This window comes from Podarcis filfolensis (assembly GCF_964270895.1).
Source record: "Podarcis filfolensis genome assembly, chromosome: 17".
Classification (NCBI taxonomy): domain Eukaryota; kingdom Metazoa; phylum Chordata; class Lepidosauria; order Squamata; family Lacertidae; genus Podarcis; species Podarcis filfolensis.
Window position 1 is genome coordinate 34038101 of NC_139621.1, and position 15413 is coordinate 34053513.

The 15413-nt window shown below is 46.2% G+C and overlaps 1 protein-coding gene across 5 annotated transcripts; it reads right to left on the bottom strand.

Moving 5' to 3' along the window:
- Positions 1-57: 57 nt before the first annotated feature.
- On the bottom strand, positions 58-15369 carry APTX (aprataxin). 5 transcript variants are annotated; one of them, XM_083593801.1, is made up of 8 exons: positions 15270-15369; positions 12044-12177; positions 9973-10019; positions 7118-7438; positions 6097-6156; positions 5763-5989; positions 3745-3848; positions 58-356 (listed from the first exon to the last, which is right to left on the bottom strand). In XM_083593801.1, the coding sequence occupies exons 1-8, from the start codon at positions 15281-15283 to the stop codon at positions 202-204; spliced, it is 1062 nt and encodes a 353-aa protein (XP_083449927.1). In that variant the 5' UTR covers positions 15284-15369; the 3' UTR covers positions 58-201. The 5 variants fall into 5 exon arrangements, with proteins under 5 accessions (XP_083449927.1, XP_083449929.1, XP_083449928.1 ...); XM_083593803.1 differs by lacking the exon at positions 15270-15369 and adding an exon at positions 15197-15255; XM_083593802.1 differs by lacking the exon at positions 15270-15369 and adding an exon at positions 14842-15166.
- Between the last annotated feature and the right edge of the window lie 44 nt (positions 15370-15413).

Sequence of the window (15413 nt, forward strand, 5' to 3'; positions counted from 1 at the left end):
ATCACAAATCACCCCCAGGCCGCTCCACAATCTGTCACACTAAAGCAGACTCGGCCATTCTAAATACTTGCGCCTCTGTGGGCATTTTAATAAGCAACTTGGTATGGACTTTAAATTAAAATGAGCATGTCAACTTTGGGATCCGGTTAACCCAACAATCAGTAAAACGTAGCAAGTAGATCAGAAGAGCAGTTCTTCATCTTATTTTGGCCAATGTTCCTTCAGGTGCTCTTTTAACTGGGGGATATTGGGTTGCTGCCGTTTGCACACGTGACACTTCAGAGGCAGGTTCAAGAGTTTGGCAACGTCCTTGTCTACAGTTACTCTCCCTTTCTTCTTCACCATCGCAATCAGATCTGGAAATTGGGGTGGGGGAGAGGAGAGACAGACATGTTTTATTTGAGATTACAGGTTCGGCCATATCTGTTTTGTTAAAGTTAGGAAACGTGTGCCAACGGCTTAGCTCTGCTCCCTGTGTGAATGGGAGGGAATTGATTCCCTCTTATGACATTCCGCTGGTGGAAACAGCTGCTTGATTGTTATAAGAATTTAAGGTCTCAAATATATAAATTAAATGTTCATAAATTTACAAGGCAAACACATACATAAGTATGCAAACGTGTCTGAAATAGTACAGGAGAACAATCCTGAAACCATTTTGACTCTCCCAAATTGACTTCAAAGTTTCTCTGCAAGGAGGAAGGAAATGGGAAAACCTCTCCATTGTCTTTTGCTTACCTGTCTTTAGGGCATCTTTCTGTGTTAATAGGGGGAGCCTGTAACCTGGATTCAGGAATTAAAGTATTCACCATCACTAAAGACGGCCAGGCTGCACAAGTAAGCAATCACTGGCCATTGTCAGGTATCCTGGCAGACAGGATTTCTGTTGTAGACCACCTCATTCTGTGATGTATGTATGTTGTTTTGGGGGTGGTCTTGAACTACAGGGTGGGCAATTTCAAAAGTCTAGATAAGGGCTTGCATGTCATTGTTCTGGGTTCCTCCTCCCTCCTGCGTATGGTGAGTGAGGACCCTGTTGCAACAGTTTAATAAAGATCAGGCTTACTAGCTGCTTTGCTTCCCAATATTCTCTGGTTGGCCTTTGTTATTTTCTCCTACTGATAGGGAACCCACTTAAGGATTCTATAAGGGCTCTTGGATACCCCATAAGAGAAAAGGAGCAGATTTGTTTACATCACTATCTGTTGGCAGTCCCACTGCATTCTCATGCATCGCTTCCCAAACATGATACTGGGAAGACACATTTTGCCCTTGAAGTAAAATTGGAGGAACACAGCATTCTAAACCTCAGACCTGAACATGTTTGCTTTTGGCACGTGAAAGGATATGAATCACTCTCCATTGGAAGGAGGTGTGTGACCAGAGCACTAACTCATGCAGAGACACAAAAGGAAACCTCCGAGGATGGGGTAATCTGCTGCACCTGCCTCAGAAGCAAGTTAATGATCCAGCCAACATCTGATGCAAAGACACAGCAGAATTCTCAGCAGCAGTGGAGGTGGATTGGGGGGAAAGCAAGACCAGGGGAGTGAATCCGTTGCAACTGGCATATTAACTTTGAGACTAGGTGGCTCAGCCTCTAGCGACTGAGATCTCTGCATTGGAACAGTCCCTCCCTCCCCTAGCTCCATGTTATTATAGCAACTCTCATTTACTGGAAACTAAGCTGTATACATTAGTGGCCACACAGATGCTGCTTTAAGCTGCTCCATATGCCAGCTGTCTCAACACGGTGATTTGCTCAAATGCTGTGGGTCAAGCAATTTTCTCCATGTGGCAGCAGACTCTCTTTTGGGCTGTTTGTGGCCCACATCAGGTGATCATAGAATAACAGAACTGTAGAGTTGGAAGGGACCCTGAGGGTCATCTAGTCCAACCCCCTGCAAGTCAGGAATCTTTTGCCCAGTGTGGGACTCAAACCCACAATCCTGAAATCAAGAGTCTCATACTCTACTAACTGAGCTATCCCCATTTCATAGCTTCTATATCCAAGATGCCAGTGTGTCTTATACAGTGGTACCTCTGGTTGCAAACAGCATCCGTTCCGGAGGCCCGTTCACAACACGAGCAGAACGCAAGCCGCGTCTGCACATCTCGCCACTTCTGCGCATGCGCGTGACGTCATTTTGCACATCTGTGCAAGCGGCAAAACCTGGAAGTAACCCTTTCCGGTACTTCCGGGTCATTGCGGGACGCAACCTGAAAACACTCAACCTGAAGCAAACGTAACATGAGGTATGACTGTATTGGAAAACAATGCTGGAAAGTTTTGGCATCCTGTTTCGCAGCCAGGGGGTGATGGAATAACTCCTAGGGGAATCTCTAAGCCCCACATGTTCAAATATATAAAAGGATGTCACATAGAGGAGGGAGAAAGGTTGTTTTCTGCTGCTCCAGAGAAGCGGACACGGAGCAATGGATCCAAACTACAAGAAAGAAGATTCCACCTAAACATTAGGAAGAACTTCCTGACAGTAAGAGCTGTTTGACAGTGGAATTTGCTGCCAAGGAGTGTGGTGGAGTCTCCTTCTTTGGAGGTCTTTAAGCAGAGGCTTGACAACCATATGTCAGGAGTGCTCTGATGGTGTTTCCTGCTTGGCAGGGGGTTGGACTCGATGGCCCTTGTGGTCTCTTCCAACTCTATGATTCTATGATTCTATGATTCACACGTAGGTTCCTCTCCCAGGTGTATCCTGCAAATCTGGGGTAGGTTACTTGGGGCACTGACTGATTTTTAACAGCTAATTCTCAACACCCTCACCAAGCTCCACTACTTATTACATGCCTTTTTTATCCTGCTCCCAAGATGGAAAAGATCCCACAGCAGCTTATGTAAGAGCAACCACCACAAAGGCAGTCCCAGCTTGTACAATCCCCTGCTTTTTTTTGGAAGAAGCCAAGGCAGTTCACATTTGTACGGCACCTATGCCCCCCTGGAAAAAACTCTGATGATGGAGGGCACAAGGAGAAGGGGACGACAGAGGATGAGATGGTTGGATGGTGTTACAGAAGCGACCAACATGAATTTGACGAAACTGCAGGAGGCAATGGAAGACAGGAGTGCCTGGCGTGCCCTGGTCCAGGGGGTCATGAAGAGTCGGACGCGACTAATCGATTAAACAACATGCCCCCCTAGAACAGGAGTGGAGATATTGCTGAACTACAACTCCCATCAGCCCTAGCAAGCATGACCTTGAGCTAGCAGTCAAGGGAGTTGTAGTCCAGCAACATCTGGAGTGTCAGAGGTTCTCCACGCTTACCCTGGAGTCATTACTACAGCTGCATGCACATGAAATTGTGAAGGGATCATCCAGGAAACTTATTTTAGAGTAATCCTGCAATACAGGCTAAATTAACACAATAGCTGTAGCCACATTTGTTTAATCCTGCCTGGCCTATTCACATATAAAAGGAGGAGGTTGTGGCTATTTTAAGAGGCAGGTGTTTGAGAGGTCACTTCCCTGTTGTCCTAGGCCAGTTGTAGTATCGGAGCAGAGCTGTGGAGAAAGTACCTGGAGGGGAGGGTTCAGTTCACGACACCTGCATGCCTCCTTTTATGTTAAAATCAGACACCCTCCCACCTGCTTAATCTGCATGTGAAAGATGCGGTCATGGCTAGGTTTCTTGGAGAAAACAAAGTCCAAAGACAGACAAATAAACAGACACTCACAAATAAAGAGTAATTTTAGAAGAGATGGCTCAGGTTTTTTTTTTTTTTTTTACCTTTGGAGTCTATGAAGTACTCTGTTGTAAAAGAGTTCCAGTGCTTCTTGGTTTTGAAGCACGGGGAATCAAAATCTTGGCTGATGACATGAAGATGCAGCTGGCTGAGAAAACAACATAACAAGGATGTGTGCTATATGTTGCTGTAACAGGTAATGAACAAGTTATTAAAGATGGCCTTTCCTTTTAACAAAAGGTAGGAAATTTGTTTACAGCATCTCATACTTACATATTTCAAAAAGCACCTATAACTGAGGTTTCGGTACTCCACAAACCGATTTAGTCAATTAACAAACAAGTTAATCTGGTTATAAAACAAGATTACTTCTCAACTGAAAAATAAACAAATCCTTAATTGGCCAACAGACCTAATGATTACAATTAAGGACTTTTAGAGCTTGCCGTAATGTGCAGAATGCCTTATGGCAAGCATACTTTAATTATGCTGTATGTTGTCACTGCGGCCTTCTGAAATAAGTAACTTATACTCCCACTTCACAAATTTATAACAGAAATAGAGAAACAGTGAGTGGGCTAAATCTGGCCTGTAAACTCGTGGAACGGGCTGGATCCAAAATAGGAGCCGTGTCACAAACACAGCTTTTGCACAAGCATTCTCAAGGGTTGACAAACTCTGGCGTGTCGCTGGAGCCAACCATTATTTTCCGTCATTTGCTGCTTCCTTACTGTGGACACACGTGGGGCAAAGTAAGAAACCAGCCATGTGCTACCCAACCCCTCTGTTATGCACCAAATCTGCAGGAGGGAGCAAGCGTCCACAGGGAAGGCAGGCATTCTCTCCAGTGGGCACCTGGCAGAGCGTGCTGGGCACCTGCCAGTTGCCAGAATTAAATTTACAGAATGGGATTTAACTAAGTTGCTGGGTGCGAGGAACAAAGTCCACTTGCCATGGGATTCCCCCCTCCTTCACCTCCCCCCTTGCGCCCTCTAAATCTGCTCTTGAAGGTTGGGGGAAACCCTGGGAGACTCGCAAGGGGAGGAGAGGGAGAAGTCATCTTGTGAGATGGACCTTGTTCAGCGCTTGCAGGGTCCACTATGCTGAATTCCACCCACAGTTGTCTCCAGGGTCTGTGCCTGGGGAGCCCTGGTGTTTGTGGCTATGTACTATCTCCAGTGAATACAAGCTGCTAGGCAGCGTGAAAGAGCGCTCTTTCGTTCCTGTCCTGCTTTCAGGCTTCCCAAGGGCATCTGGTTGGCCACTGTGAGAACAGGATGCTGGGCCAGATGGGTGACAGGGGAGGGTCAGCAATAACTCACAAGGCATCAGAGAAGTTAACTCTTTATTCAAGGAAAGCCAGGACAACTCAGTAAGCCAGGCCTAATGAGCCCAGCAACTCGTCGCAGTAGATCTTGCCCCTATGAGGCAATTGTGGGGACTGAAGGTCCCCACTTTCCCATAGTTTGTTACCAGACGTCCCTGTTTCCCGGGGACGGTCCCCGGATTTACAAATCAGTCCACTGACAAAATCCATCTATTTAGTAGGAAGTTGTGTCCCCAGATTCATTGAAAAAAAATTAGTAACCTTACCACAGTTCCCTACATCTCCTGCGCCCTGGGTCCTTCCCAAGTCTCTCTTTGCTCTACTCTCTTCATACCTCTCCTAGTACTGAGAGACCAGGAAGGAGAGGAGCTGGTCACAGTAGGAGGGGGAGACCCCCTGGCTTCTTCAGCTGTCTGCCTTATCTCTGCCTCTTAGCTCCACCCCCTCCAGCCTCTGCTTCTGGGCTGCTTTCTGGCACAGCCTCTTCCTGCTCACTAAACCCTGTTACCTCTTCAGCTTCCGACACCTCCTCCTCCCAGTCTGCTCTCTCTTCTCCCTCTGACCACTCACTCATTGTCATCCCACCACCAATCCCCTGGTTCCGAGTCTTCTTCCCTTGGGGGTTCTCCAGCTGGTTACTCCCACCACTCCTCTGCATCCAGCCGGTCCATGACAATGGGCCTTCGCCCTGAACCAACAGGTCACAACCCAGTTCCGAACACAATTATGGATTACCTCATGCTGGGAATGGCATGGTAGCCCAGTCTGAAGCGCAAGCTGTCTTTATCAGGGCACTGCTGGATGACGTTCTCTCCGAGCGCGTGCATGTGCTCCAGAAGGTCAAGATGCTCCTGAGTTACTTTACTCAAGGTAGAGATGGATTGCCACGGCAGCACTAACCAGTGATAGCGAGCTTTCGGATACTTGTCCTTTATAACTACAGCCTTTTCATCCTTGTAGACCTAGCAGAGAAACACAGAAGTCCTACGGTCTTGCACTGATTTTGCTGTCATGGAGCATATACATCCTCAAGCACCACGGTGACCCAAGTTAGGAATGAGATCCTTACCTGCATATCTGGGTTTTGCATGGAGACCTTCAGACCTTGAGCCCAGTACTCCAAACATGGCTATAGGACAAAACACAGGAACTCTGATAAAATAAGTCTGGAAACGTTCAATGGGAGACACTTCCTAGTTAAGTATGCTTAAGACTGCAGCCTAAAAGAGCCAAGTCACATAGCTAAAATAGCTGTAGGAGACACTTGTGGTTCTGATTGCATTCTGAAAGAGCACTGAATGCCAACATATTTGTAACTCTCAGGTCGTTCCTGGGAGCAACAGTAGTAGGCAAATAGCCCAAAATGCAGCAGTACTTTGATGGAGATTAGCAGAAACTCAAATGGTGCCTTCTGTCTGCCCCCGTTTCACGATGGCAGGGCCCTGGGTGTGGAACCTATGGCCCTCCACACATTGTTGGACTCCAGGTCCCATCAATCCCAGGCAGGATAGCCAGTGGTCATGGGTGATGGAGGCTACAGTCCAATATATACAATTTGGAAGACTACAGGTTCACACACACACACACACACACACACACACACACACACACACAAACCTCGCCCTATCTGAATGTGTGACTGACAGGCAATTCCTGATCTAGTCGGGAACACCAATTACCCACAAACTGGGAGGTCTGGCAGCACTGTTCAATGTTCTACACCTGCCCCGCAAACCCAAAAGTCAAGCCCCAATATCAAGGTCTTGCACAGCCTTTGCCCCTACTAAGATCTACATTGCAGACACATCAACAGGGTTATTATACCAGCCTCAGTGTTATATCTCCCCTCAAAGATTTATAGGAACTGCTTGGGAGAGGGTGCTGAAAAGCCTTTAATTCCACTTCATTGAAGTGCAACTCCAAGGAGAGAGCAGCAAATGATCACTGCACCAATTTAAGCCTGTAATGTAGATAAGGCCCTAATGTTATCTCACCTACTGCTCAGGTCCTGCAGTGAAAGGAGAGCTTCACCGACTTCACCCACCCACTTGTGCTACAACAGGGGTTACCACTAATATTTCCTGGCTCACCTTTTTGTTGACAGAGCTTCCACCTGAAGAAACAGAACTACTGCTGTAGCTGGAATCGCAGGCTTGAGGGGCCATTTGCTCCATTTTTGCGAGTTTGCCTGGCATGCTTTCCATGCCACCAGTCTCAAGTTCATCCTGTGGTCTTTTCCCCCCTTTAGGCTCCACCGTCTCCTTACCACCACAAGCCCCCATTTCCTCCGAGAATTGCACGGTGTACGGGTACAGATTGTTGACGATATGGAGAATTTGTCCTGGCTTCAGTTTAATTTCCTGGTCCTTGCCAATATCCACTAGGTCAACGCTGGTTGGGTTGACTCCTATCTTTGGAGCAAAAGAAAATGCCAGAATTGGTGTTTTGCCACTGAACCAGAACTTTCACACCCCTAAATACAGCATCCATGGAAGGACATGTAGTATTTCCTACACACCCGAACAACTGCCAACCTGGCCATTTTAGCAGTAGACCACAAGTGGGGTGAACAAGTCTACTTTGTAGTAGGCGATCCAACACATTCGCTACAACAGTACAAAACTTTAGAAAGGAATATCGCGTTGGATCCTGTGATATGTTAACTTAAAGCAGTTCATGGAAATAAATTTGCCTGTTCCCTCTTCCCTGATGCATTCACCTGCCTAACCGCCCCCCCAAGCCTCTATGGAAAGAAATGGGGCTCAACCTGAACAATATGAAGTGGAGCATGCTCTTCCCAATTTTGGGAACCCTCCCCTCCCTGCAGCAGCCCCCTGTGTCCCACCCTATTGTTCACAGGGCAGCCCTCTGGAGAGGCTTTTGCAGGGGGTGGGGCATAGGTGCCAGCATTGGGAAGGAGAGGATCCTCAGCCTATAGACCTTCATTGACCTTCCTTCTATCGACTTCAGTCTAGAGTCTAGACTAAGATTTCAGTCATATATGTATGTACCTGGGAGTAAGTCCCCTGGAATGAGGCTTAGTTCTCTGTTGATTGTATAGGATTGTACTGTAAGCCTCTTACAAGGAACAAAGGGGGGGGGGAATCAGATAAATTCAGCTTACTTTGGCTATTCCTCTCGGATGGGTATGAATTCTGGATGAAAGCCACTTTATGAAAAGGAAGCAGAGTGAAATACACTTCCGCCAAGCAGGGTAGGTCTTAGAAACTGGTTGGGCAAAGCAATAAAGCACTCTTGTTACCTATAAAGTCAGTGAAACGTTAGCACATAGTGAAATGTTTGCTGCATGTGACGCGGGATATTTCCACTCAGCTGGAGACAGCGTTGCTGGATCTCAGTGCCAATAAAATCCAAAGGCAGCCCAAGGTAATAAAGAGGCTCACAATTGACGAAAGGGGGGTGGGGGTGGGATATGTCCTTCCCAAGGTTCCTGGTTTCGCAGTGTACGGAATATCGCTCTTTCAGAACGACTTCCTCATCACTGCTGGTGATTAGGGATGGACCACTTTGATGAGATTTGGTTTCAATTGATTTCTTATGTTAATAACAATGCAGAGATGGGCCACCCAACTCATTTCCCATTGTAGAAAGGTTATGTTGGAACTGACTAACAGTCTGGGTACTTTTTCTTTTCTTTTCTTTATCTGCTCTTGACTGAGTCGTGTTATTTGCCGCACGCATTCTGTGTCTGCAGGCTGTACACTTTATATGCACTTTTACAAAATAACAAAACTATTTTTTTAAAAAAAGAGAGGTGGGGAGGGGGGAGAACAGTACATCTTTGGCTTTATTTTTAAACTCTGCCTCCTTCACTGAAGTTAACTCCTGGTCAGAGAATTAACCCCCTCCCTGCAGCATCGAAAGATTGCCTTATCAACCTTTAGTCAGACCCAAACAAAACACAAAGGAAATTCTGCTAGCAGCCCCTCGCAGTCCACCCTTTTCCTGTAGCCAGAAAGAAGCAGCTTCCATTTTGCCCCGGTCTCCTTCCTTCAGGTCAAGTACCATACGGCTGCTTGCCACTAAGGTTGCCTAGGGAATGACCCAACACAGCTGTGAGAATGGCAGAGAAGTCTAGGCTGACAAAGAGGACAGTTTCCGAAGGAGGAAGCAGCCGAGTTTTCTAAAGATAACTTAGCTAATAGGTGGGACTTAAAAGACATGGGTTGAATGTAAGTGAATATGTTCAATCTGTTCCAAACCTGGCATAAAATTGTTTCGAAACAGGGCAATGAGTAATGGAAGTCCCCCCCCCTTATTTTACTACACTTTGTTGGGAAAAGGTGGTTGAATTAATTCACTCACAGCCGCAGCAATGCTGCATTTATTCAAAAGAGTAACCTTCCACGGGGAAAAGGGGAAAACAACGCCATGTCTTTGATCAGCAGCAGATACGCTGCCCTTCTCGCACTCAGCAGGACCATATGTAGCAGCTGAAAATATCTCACATCTATCTCCAATACCACCAAAATCCAGGAAATGAGCCTATATTTGCAAGCTTTGCATTATTCATTTCACTCCCATTTCTTTTTCCAAAGAATGCATCAACATGGGTTGCGGCAAAAGAGGGAATGGACAGAAAAGGGAGAAATAAGTACTCAGTGATGGGCTCATTACATATAATGCTTAGATCAGCCTTCGTCCACCTGGTGCCCCCTCCAGATGTTTTGGACTACAACTCCCATCTGCCCCAGCCAGCATGATGGGAGTTGTAGTCCAAAAACATAGGTTGGTGAGGACAGTGATAGCCCTTGAGCTCTGAAAGCGCCGCCCAAAGCTCTTTTGGATTTCTGAGTGCAAAGCGAAGTTATGCTTTCAAAGCAGATGAAACTGGCGTAAACCGCGGGACACAAGCATTTCTGCCCTTCCGCTTAAGCTTCATAAAGTGCTCTCAGCATTCCTGCGTGCGAAGCAAAGGACGTACCTGTTTAACCTGGACATACCCTTTGTTGCAGTCTGCTTTTAGCTGTACTGAAAAGAAAAGTGACAGAGAGTGACGTTAGGCCTCCCCCCCCATGCCCCAACATTTTATGCTGAAGGGTATACTAACCAGAAAGGACTGGGGATGGAGGACAGGTTGATCCCAAAGAGCAAAACACCTTAATTTAATTTTACTAAATTTAGAAAGTAAGCGGCAGGTGTCCATCAACTTATTCGTGAGCCGTGGAAATCAAGGCCTGCTCTACTAGCCTGGAAAATAAATTACGCTCAGGATTATATGACTCCATGAAGTGCGATCACACTTTACTGATGCCCAGCCTTTCACTCCATCTGTTTCACACCTGTTCCGGAGGACTGAAGGGCCCTCCAGAGCAGACTTGCCTGCTTTGAGATTTTGAAGGGCGCACAGGGAGAAGTGGAAGTACCATTGTAACACATGGAACTCTGGGCATGCGGCGCTGTTCAACCCATCTCTCCGCCTCTCCCTATTTACTGGGGATGGCCCTTATAGTCTAGTGCCTGTTGCAGCAAAACACCCATTCTTGCTAAGCCTTTTTTGGGGGGGAAATGCCTTTTCCAAACTTTGTCAGCGTACACACACTTCAGATTTCAGCTCCAGCCCACCCTCTCAGTGTGCTGCTTCCCATATCAATCCAGATAGTAAACGCTGGTGAACTGTGTTGTGAGTTCCTGCTCTGTAACAAAGGCAACCAGATCAAGCATTATCTCGACTTACTTGCATTTTATAGCACAGGTTCGCTAACACACTCCTGTGCGAAGAGCCAATGCAAGACAGACAATTGCAGGCTATAAATTAATATGATGTTCAAGAAAGGAAATACTTTTTGCAACGTGCAGGTGGGGATCTAAACTTATAGAGAACAGGTGTATTATAAGCAGTGCATTTTAATGACATTATTTACTGGTATAGAGTATTGGCATCTCTCTCTTTTTGTGTCTGTTTGTTTTTCTGCCCATGGCGTTTTTATCAACAGATGAGTTCTGGCACCTCATTTCCCAGGTTCAATCCCCAGTGTCTACACGTAGGGATGGGAGAAACCAGTGAAATTCTGGAGTCACTGCTAGTCTATGTAGATATTACTGAGCTAAATGGGTTAATGGTCTGACTCATAAAATTTGACAGTTGGAAGAGTTATCTAGCCCAACCCCTGCATTGCAGGAGTCACAGCTAATATTTTGTTTCTGCAAGACACGTACAGGAACCATATTTCTATCAGTTAGCCAGGCATTGCAACTCTACAAACAAGCTTATGAGGGATTGACTTCTCCACCAACTCTGTGTCCCAAATCAGGTGCAGTTGGTGGAAAGGGGAAGTCCTGCACCTCTGCTTCTTAGTCTTTATATAAAGCAACTTCCCGAGCTTCTATTTTGTTCTGCGAACTGTAGAGAATTTTGGAGGTTTCAATGTTACTTAGCATTAGTTCTTCAAAGTGTTCAAAGTATTTCTTGTGGTGATCCATTTGGTTTTCTTAATCTGATGTGGCAAACAGAGGGCTGTGTCACTTTCCTAAGGCAGTTGTACCTTGGAAGTCGAATGGAATCCGTTCCAGAAGTCCGTTCCACTTCCAAAACGTTCGGAAACCAAAGTGCGGCTTCTGATTGGCTGCAGGAAGCTCCTGCAGCCAATCGGAAGCCGCGGAAGCCCCGTTAGACGTTCAGGTTCCAAAGAACGTTCACAAACACTCACTTCCATGTTTGCGGCATTCGGGAGCCAAAACATCCAAGGCGTTTGGGATCCAAGGTATTACCAAGAGCACAATCCTAACTGTGCTACTATGAAATAAGTCTTAACATTTTGCAAGAGGGGGTTAGGACCGCAGCCCTAGGAAGTTTAGCGTAAGCTCTCGGTCTTTTAGCCTCTCCTTTAGCCCTATAGCAGCACCCCCTGCAAACTATTTAGCTTCAAATCACTTATGACGCTACACCAAAAGAAATCAATCCTAAGCATTTTTACTCAGGAGTGAGGACTACTGAGTTTAGCGGGAGTAACTCCCTGGCATGTTTAGGATTGCAACCTTCATCTCCACTTTACCTTGTCTTCGGGAACACTTCTTGTCTGTTATCTCCGTTTCGGGCCCACGCCCTAGCATCACCATTTCTAAATGTGGCAGTTTAATTCGCTGACAGGCTCTATCTTTGCTCACAAGCCAGCACACACGCATTGTGCTCAGGGGAGAAAAGAAAGAAGGGAAAAATATAAATGCTCAGTTTTACTAAGTGAATCTTACATTCAGCTCGGGAACAAGCGAGCCACACGTTTTCCATAAAATCTATATTTTATTTTACAGCGCTCACTGGATAGGTTTTAATCTTGCATTCAGCATAGTGGGTGCAAGCTTGTGGAACTCCCAGCTGAGATTAGACAAGCACCCTCCTTGCTGAACTTGACTAAGGCACATAACTGAGACTTTCTTGCTTCAGAGGGAATATTAAGGTAGTGTTTTGTTCTGTTATGAATTGTTGTTGTTTTATCGTCCCACTTTCTGTGGATTATTTTTATGCACACTGCTTAGAAATGCAAATAATTAAGCAGCATATAAATGTCTAAAACAAAACAAAAATAAAATAATCTTTAGAATTCAGTCTCTCTGCAGGTGGAAGAAAACCGGGACTTACAGAACACAAATACTTCGTCAGTGCAGAAATAGCATTAAGATACAGAATAGTTTCAAATATTACATGCACAAGACCAATCAAACCTCAACTATTTACCTAAAAATGTCATATTAGAACTGGTAAGATTTAATTGCAAGTAAGTATGCTTAAGCTCCATAAACAAAAATCCTAAAAGGACAAGCAAGCACTTGACTAAACACATTGTAACAGTGTTGTTTATATATATATACTTGAATACAACCTGTAGAACAATCTCATTACTTTTAACATTTGCTACTTTAACACATTTATTAAGCCTCAGCTTTGAAGTAATTTCCAACTAGCAACCCACAAATTAGTTCTGGTCTCCTACAGGATAATTGCTTCAGAAGGAAGTTCCTTCAGGAGCAAGGTTGGGAATCCGCCTCTGACATGCATATTTAAGATTTTTGGTTGATGAGGCTCTAAGTTTCACCTACGACTATTAACCATGGCACAGGGCTATGTGCATGAACACAAATGCTAAATGAATACAGTTAAGCAGAAGTAACTGTTCATAGAAATTCAGCTATGATAATAGAAACAAACGAATTGTGACTGTAGTCCTAAACATGCCTACCATGGTTCAGTGGGTCCTACTTCCAAGTAGACATGTTTACAAATGCACTGTCTATAGTTTCTGTCCCCCCCCCATAACAAGATTCAATTGTGAAACAGTTATTAATTTGCTTTCATTTTAACCAGGGCTCAGCCTGCAAAGCCCGTCAGAAATTGGGAGTAAGGGGCAAGAACAAAATTAAAGATTATTCTTAGGTTTTCCATTATAATTCCCAATTTCTTACTCAGTTCAGAAATGCAGATGAATCCTGAATAAGTACCATATTCTTCGTCCCATAGGACGCTCCGTCCCATAGGATGCACCTAGTTTTTTGGGGGGGAAATAAAGGGAAAAAATTTTCCCTTTATTTCCCCCCCCCCAAAGCAGGTCGGGAAACTGAACCAGGTCGAGGAACAGCGGGATGGCGGTGATGCGCCTCCCTGCTGTCCCCCGAGCTTGTGGGGCTGGCCGATGTCTGCCCGGCGCGAGGGGCGCTCTGCTTCAGGGTGCCCCGCGCACCGGGCGGCAGGCTGCTATCCGCAGCGTGGGGAGCCCTGCGGGGAACTCCTGCAGGGCTCCCCATGCTGCGGATGTGTTCCCGAAGCGCCGGGCGCTCTGCTTTCAGGGCGCCCGACGCTCCGGGAAGCAGGCTGCTATCCGCAGCCTAGACATCCCTGCAGGACCTCCTACAGGGCTGCCTAGGCTGCGGATGTCTTCCTGAAGCCTGGAGAGCGAGAGGGGTCGGTGCGCACTGACCCCTCTCGCTCTCCAAGCTTCAGCGAAAGCCTGCATTCGCCCCATAGGACGCACCCAGATTTCCCCTTCATTTTTGGAGGGGGAAAAGTACGTCCTATAGGGCGAAAAATACGGTAAAAACAATGCCTTGTGCACAAGTAGATATTTTGAACGGGAAGCAGTGTGCAGCAGTTTCTTTGTGTGATTAAAAATAAATGATTTGGGATGGTCCAATGGTTATTGTCAGGGTGAAGGAGCACAGCTAGTGAACTCATTCCTTTTCAATACGTGCAGGGTAAGAGGAGGGCATCACACTTTACAGTGAGTTGCACACAAAATTGGTTTTAAACTAGATTATCGGCATACTGCCACTTATAGGGGACATGGAGGCTTCCTGGAGATATAGGCATATGATTTGGGGTGATTTCTGGAGTGTGGGTATGTTCAAATCCCAGTTCCTTCCTTCAGGTTATTGTTCTGCTTACCACTAACCCAATATTAGAGCTCTTAAGAACCCAGAAGGCCTGCATAGTTTTTTGGCTGGCCTAATAAAAGTTATGGCTTTTGCAGCCTTGTTCCCATTTCCCAATAACTAAATTCCAAGGAGTTCAATGTGCAGTGAACTTCAGCATGAAATAAATAGCTGCAGATCAGGAATTGTGGGTGGGTGGCTCTGGATAGAATGAGCCACTGCCTGAGTGCACACAAAAGGGTGTGCTGAAATTTCCAATTTTCCAATTCCCAAAACGAGGAGTGCTAAATAAAGTTTTAACATGACTTGGGAATTCAAAAGGATTGGTTAAATTAATACAATTCACTTTTGCTTGGCAAGTAGCATATTACCAAGTACTTGCCTGTTATATCATTTTACATTATGTATTTTTATTATTATTTAGCATTACCTGACAGCTTCAGAAGGTCACATTTAAACTCTTGGGTTCCCCCAAAGCAGTTTATGTGCTTCACCAAGCCTACTCTCTTAGGAAGCGAAATGTTGCCCGATCACAGAAATAACAGGTTTTAATTCCTCACACCCGAAAACGTATTTTTAAGACCTCCCCCCCTCACTGAGAAAAAATTGCAAAAATTAAGTTTCTGACCCTAAAATGACACGCCCCACCCCCATACCAGCAGGGCAAAATGTGAGACAGGGAAAATGACAAGAGATTTGGGCCATCTGGAGATGCTCGTCGTTTTTCCAGAATCCCCTCCCATCCCTTCCGGCCTTCGGTACGTCGCCCGCCTCCCACAACACACCCCAGCGACACCGCCCGGCCCCCGGCTCCTCCTGCCCGCCGCCCGGCCGGCCCGCGCCCGGGCTTCCGCTCACCTCCACGCTGCCATCGCCGCCCGCCTCCGCCCGGACGCCGCTGTCCAATAGCAGCTCCCTTTGCTGCCCGGCAGCCAATCAAACCCGCTCTTTCGATTCCGCGTGAGCAGCGCTGCGCCCGCCGGCTGGGAGGCGGACCCAGCA